General features: G+C 37.9%; 1 protein-coding gene across 2 annotated transcripts in view; it reads left to right on the forward strand.

Moving 5' to 3' along the window:
• CFAP43 (cilia and flagella associated protein 43) overlaps window positions 1-6,000 on the forward strand; it is a 98,534-nt gene extending 92,534 nt beyond the window's left edge. Inside the window, exons 35-38 of one of the 2 annotated variants that reach the window (XM_055249946.2) lie at window positions 1,783-1,947; window positions 3,692-3,772; window positions 4,405-4,558; window positions 5,587-6,000. In XM_055249946.2, the coding sequence (XP_055105921.2) occupies window positions 1,783-1,947; window positions 3,692-3,772; window positions 4,405-4,558; window positions 5,587-5,753 (567 nt within the window). In that variant the 3' untranslated portion in view covers window positions 5,754-6,000. The remainder of the gene's footprint in view (window positions 1-1,782; window positions 1,948-3,691; window positions 3,773-4,404; window positions 4,559-5,586) is intronic. The other variant, XM_063626989.1, reaches the window with a different exon arrangement.

Raw genomic sequence — 6,000 nt, forward strand, 5'->3', positions numbered from 1 at the left:
TGTAAATTCCCATTATCATGTTGAGGAAGTTCCCTTTTATTCCAAGTCTGTTGCATATTTTTTTTTATCATTAAAGTGTGCTGGATTTTGTCAATTTTTTTTTCTACATCAATTGACATGATCATGTGAGTTTTTAAATTTGTTCTGTTAATGAGGTATATTACATTGTTTGATTATGCAGACTGCTCTTGCAATCCTAGGATAAATGACACTTGGTCATAGTTATAATCCTTTCAATGTGCTGCTGGAATCAGTTTGCTAGTATTTTATTGAACGTTTTTCTTTTTGTGTATGTATTCATAAGGGATATTGGTCTGTAATTTTCTTGTGATGTCTTTCTCTGGCTTTGGTATCAAGGTACTGCTGGCCTCATATAATATATTAGAAAGTGTTCCCTCCTCTCCTATTTTTTGGAAGCATTTGAGTAGTATTGGTGTAATTTTTCTTTAAATGTTTGATAGAATTCATCAGTGAAGCCTTCTTGTCCTGGGCTTTTCTTTTTTGGGAGGTTTTTGATAACTGATTCAATTATTTACTTGTTTTAGGTCTATTAAAATTTTCTGTTACTTATCGAATTGGTTTTTATAGTTTGTGTGTTTCTAGGAATTTTCTATTTCATCTATGTTATCTAATTTGTTGGCGTAGAATTTTCATAGTATCCTCTTATAATCCTTTTAATTTCTGTAATATTGGTAGTAATATTCTTGATTTCATTTCTTATTTTAGCAATTTGAGCCTTTTTTTTTTCTTAGTCAGTCTAGCTAAAGGTTTGTCAATTTTGTTGATTTTTTAAAAGAACCAACTTTTGGTTTCATCATTGACTATTGTTTTTCTATTTTCTTTCTTTCTTTTTTTGAGACAGGGTCTTGCTCTGTCACCCAGGCTGGAGTGCAGTGGCATGAACACGGCTCACTGCAGCCTCAACCTCCTGGGCTCAAGAGATCCTCCTGCCTCAGCCTCCTGAGTAGCTGGGACCACAGGCGTGCACCACTATTCCAAGCTAATTTTTTGATTTTCCATAGAGTTGAGGTCTTCCTCTGTTGCCTAGGCTGGTTTCAAACTCCTGAGCTCAAGCATTCCTCCTGCCTCAACCTCCCAAGGTGGTGAGATTATAGGCATGAGATACCACACCCAGCATCAGGTGGGAGGACAATGAGTAGGGATACAAATGCATATAGGTTGGTAGATTGGGTGATGGCAAAAAAAAGTTCCGCCTAATTGTTGACATATAAAGTAAATTGGCTCTGCTATTTAAATGTATCTTATAATCCCTTCTGTTTGGTGACTATCATGCTTTATAGTGATCAGATTTTGCCCAAGAAGCCATTTTTTAATGTCTGTTTCTTAAAAAGAAGATAGAATTATCTCTGTGATCCAAGTGTTTTCAAATATAGCATTCAGCCTCAAATATTCTATGTTCTTTTTTTTTTTTTTTTTTGAGACGGAGTCTTTCTCTGTCCCCCAGGCTGGAGTGCAGTGGCGCGATCTCGGCTCACTGCAAGCTCCGCCTCCCGGGTTCACGTCATTCTCCTGCCTCAGCCTCCCGAGTAACTGGGACTACAGGCGCCCGCCAACAAGCCCGGCTAATTTTTTGTATTTTTAGTAGAGACGGGGTTTCACTGTGTTAGCCAGGATGGTCTCGATCTCCTGACCTCATGATCCGCCCGCCTCGGCCTCCCAAAGTGCTGGGATTACAGGCTTGAGCCACCGCGCCCGGCCTAAATATTCTATGTTCTATATGCAGAATCATATTATATGGATATCTAATGTACTTTTTTAAAGACTCAAGGACAAAAGAAAGTTGCTAGCATGATGGAAAGTAAAGATGTACACAAAAGAATACTTCAGATTGAGTGGGAACATAAGAAAATGGAGATGGAAAGGGAAGATCTAAATCAGAAGGCTTGGGATATTCAGATGCTATTTTTTTCAAGAGATCGTCAAAAGGTAAATTCTCCCTACCCCCCTACATAGTTTTAATTTTATTCATTAATGTATTCATTCATTTAACCAGTATTTAATAAGAAGCCTCTGTGATATCAAGCATATTCTAAGCCAGGAGTGTTTCAAAATATATCTGTGAGTTATTTTTCTTCCAGTAGTTTACATTTGCAGCCTCCAGTTCTTCATGACCCATTTAGTAGAATCATTCTACTCAGAGCTCACTAAGGATTTCCTGTCAAACCCAGTGATCCTTCAAATCTCTGTAGCATTTAACCATCTTAATATCCCATTCCTTTGGCTTTCGTTACCCCAAATTAATTTTTCTTCCAACATGTCATATCACTCTGCCTCTGTTACTGGATTCTCTTTTGCCTCTAACACTTCAATATAGCTGTTCTTCAAGATTTTGCCCTTAGCTGTTTGTGTTTCTTTCCATACCTCTCCCTGGGTGGTGTCCTCTGTTTTTATAACTTCAACGATCACTTCTACAAACTAATCCAAGTTCTGTGGCTTCCAAGCCATGCCCCATTTCTATAGTTTTCACCTCCCAGCAGCTCTTCTTAGTTTGCCTTTTTTGTACATCCCAAATCTACTTTTCAAGGTCTAGTTTAAATACCACCTTCTCCTTCATAAAACCTTTCTTGATTTCCCAAGCCTGGAGAAATTCCATCTCATTACAAACCACCTTTGAATTAGCATGACACTCTACATGGCTTCTGGCAACCAATCCTATCTATGTGATCATTTTCCCTTGAAGACTAGGACATGTTATCTATCTTTGTATCTCCCTCAGTGTCTTTAACTAGGACTTTGTTAATGTGGGACGCAAGTGGAACACTTAAATGTTTGGTGAGTTGAATAAATGAATGAATGAGAAAATAAAGTAGGCATTTGTAATAATTGGTGCTTTGATGTAATAATTAGTGTACATGAATGTATTGATGGCTAAATACAGGGAAATATTATGGCACAATAGCCAAATCAATCTTTTTTTTTTTTTTTTTTTTTGAGATGGGGTTTTGCTCTTTTTGCCCAGGTGGAGTGCAATGGTGTGATATCCGCTCACTGCAACCTCCACCTCTTGGGTTCAAGCAATTCTCCTGCCTCACCCTCCCGAGCAGCTGGGATTACAGGCATGTGCCACCATACCCGACTAATTTTTTGTATTTTTTGGTAGAGACAAGGTTTTACCATGTTAGTCAGGCTGGTCTTGAACTCCTGACCTCAGGTGATCCACCTGCCTCAGCCTCCCAAAATGCTGGAATTACAAGCGTACGCCACCACGCCTGGCCAAGCCGAATCAATGTTAACTTACATAGATATTTGTTATGAAAAACAGTAACTTTCAAAGCTAAAACAACCTTTATAAAGTTATCTATTGCTGGGCGCAGTGGCTCACGCTTGTAATCCCAGCACTTTGGGAGGCCAAGGCGGGCGGATCACGAGGTCAGGAGATCGAGACCACGGTGAAACCCCGTCTCTACTAAAAATACAAAAAATTAGCCGGGCGTGGTGGCGGGCGCCTGTAGTCCCAGCTACTCAGAGAGGCTGAGGCAGGAGAATGGCGTGAACCCGGGAGGCGGAGTTTGCAGTGAGCCGAGATCGCGCCACTGCACTCCAGCCTGGGTGACAGAGCGAGACTCCGTCTCAAAAAAAAAAAAAATAAATAAATAAATAAATAAATAAATAAAGTTATCTATTGAAAAAGAGAAAAATATCCTTACATGTTTTTTTTTTAATCTCAAAGTACCTAAATGAACCAAACTATGAGGCTCTGATTAGTATTCAGATTGGAATAATGGAACAAACCATTGCTGTTTTAGATAAGGTAAGTCTCAAAGACATTGGTTATTATATCCTAACAGTTGTAAATCATTTGAGTAAAGTAACAGTGTTTCAAATCATGAATTTACCTAGACCCTAATAAAATCTTGGTTATTTACTAGTATTCATGAGGTAATTAAAAGTCCCTAAGTAGTGTCTTTGCAACCATAACCAATGAAATAAAATTAAGCACTTCCTTTAATATTAGAATTGATCCCTGGGGACATATCTGAGTGTGAGTGGATTTTCTATTTTACATTAGGTTAGGATTTATGTAATAGGAGTGTTGATAGTCTTTCCTTGGCATTGGAAAGGTTTTATTTAATCATCACTGAATAAAAATGGTCAGTTTTTATCATGTAGCATATATTAGAGACAAAGCAACCTCAAGCTTTTAAAATATTCTCTCAGTTTAAGAATATACAAAATGTTTTTTTCTAAAATTTGTTATTAACATACCATTCTACCTTTCAACAAATAACTCGAGTGCCTCCTATGCCAGGCACTACAGATATGGTGGTAAGATGTTATCTTAATGATGATAATGTATTTAAAATATAAGAATAATGTCTTTATAGGATAAATTACATTTTTCAAAATTAATTTTGTGGGGTGTCATGGGAACAAAAATTTCAGACCCACAAAAAGAATGTGGAAAACTGCAAGAAACTACTCAAAAAACTTGGAAAGTTCAGCAATCAAAAAGATATAGCAAATTATACCCTAAGCTGCAATCTACGAGAAGAGTTGGTAGCTGTCTCAGAGAGAAAAGACATCTGTAATGCAATGGGTAAGCATGCTTTTTTTCTTTAACCAACTGTAGGTTTCTTTAAAAGTAATCAGTAATCCTAAAATGTATACAATAGTTAAAAAGCTATCAGCATTTCTTTAAAAATACATTGCTTAAAATAATTTCAACTTTTATTTTAGATTCAGGGAGTACATGTACAAGTTTGTTACTTGGGTATATTGTGTGATGCTGAGGTTTGGGGTATGGAATGATTCCGTCACACAGGTACTGAGCATAGTACCCAATAATTTTTCAGCCCTTCCTCCCTCCTTGCCTCCTCTCTCTAGTAGTCCCCAGTGTTTCTTTTCTTTTTCTTTTTTTTTTTTTTTTGAGACAGGGTGTCCCTCTGTTGCCCAAGCTGGAGTGCAGTGGCATGATCTCGGCTCAATGCAACCTCCACCTCCTGGGCTCAAGTGATCCTCCCACCTCAGCCCCCTCAAGTGCCTGGAACCACAGGCAGGAACCACCATGCCCAGCTAATTTTTGTTATTTTTTGTAGAGAATGGGTTTTGCCATGTTGGCCAGGCTGGCCTTGAACTCCTGAGCTCAAGTGATCCGCCCACCTCGGCTAACCAAAGTGCTGGGATTACAGGTGTGAGCCACCACACCTGGCCTCCCAAGTGTTTCCTGTTACCATCTTTATGTCCATGAGTACCCACTGTTTAGCTCCCATTTATAAATGAGAACATGTGGTATTTGGTTTTCTGTTCCTGTGTTAATTTGCTTAGGATAATGGCCTCCAGCTACATCCATGTTGCTGCAAAGGACATTATTTCATTTTTTTTTTTATGGCTGTGTAGTGTCCCATGGTGTATATGTACCACATTTTCTTTATCCAGTCCACTGTTGATGGGACACCTAGGGTGACTCCATGTCTTTGCTTTTGTGATAGTGCTGCCATAAACATACAAGTGCATATGCCTTTTTGCTACCAGCATTTCTTCCACATGTATGATTCTGAGTGCCGCTTCTGTATTTGAAAGTATTGATAAATAATCGAATTCCTTTCTTCTTCATTTTCGGGATAGAGTCTAAACTGACTTGTGAAAAGATTGTCAAAGAACGGTATGAAAACATGATGCAACAGCAGAAGTTAACAAATATTTCAAAACAACAAGCTGAACAGATTTCAATACTACAGACTGAAGTTGAAAGATTAAGGATGAAAACATTTCCTGCTCTTGTTCAAATGTAAAAACGCTGGCAGGAAAACACAAGGCCAAATCAATCATTTAAAAAATCATTTCATTTGGGTAAAATGATTTCCTTTTCTTTCTTACTGGGAAATTGAGTTAGCATGTCCTCTGAGTTGCATGTTTTAGATAAAAAATTGTTTAATTTTAGCCTTAATTGTATACAAATTTTTGTCCTGCATGAATGTGTAAAATACCATGAATTGCTGTTTTTATTCAAGAATAAACAAGACTTGAAGTCAGAAAGTA

Source organism: Symphalangus syndactylus, chromosome 2 (genome assembly GCF_028878055.3).
Source record: "Symphalangus syndactylus isolate Jambi chromosome 2, NHGRI_mSymSyn1-v2.1_pri, whole genome shotgun sequence".
Lineage (NCBI taxonomy): Eukaryota > Metazoa > Chordata > Mammalia > Primates > Hylobatidae > Symphalangus > Symphalangus syndactylus.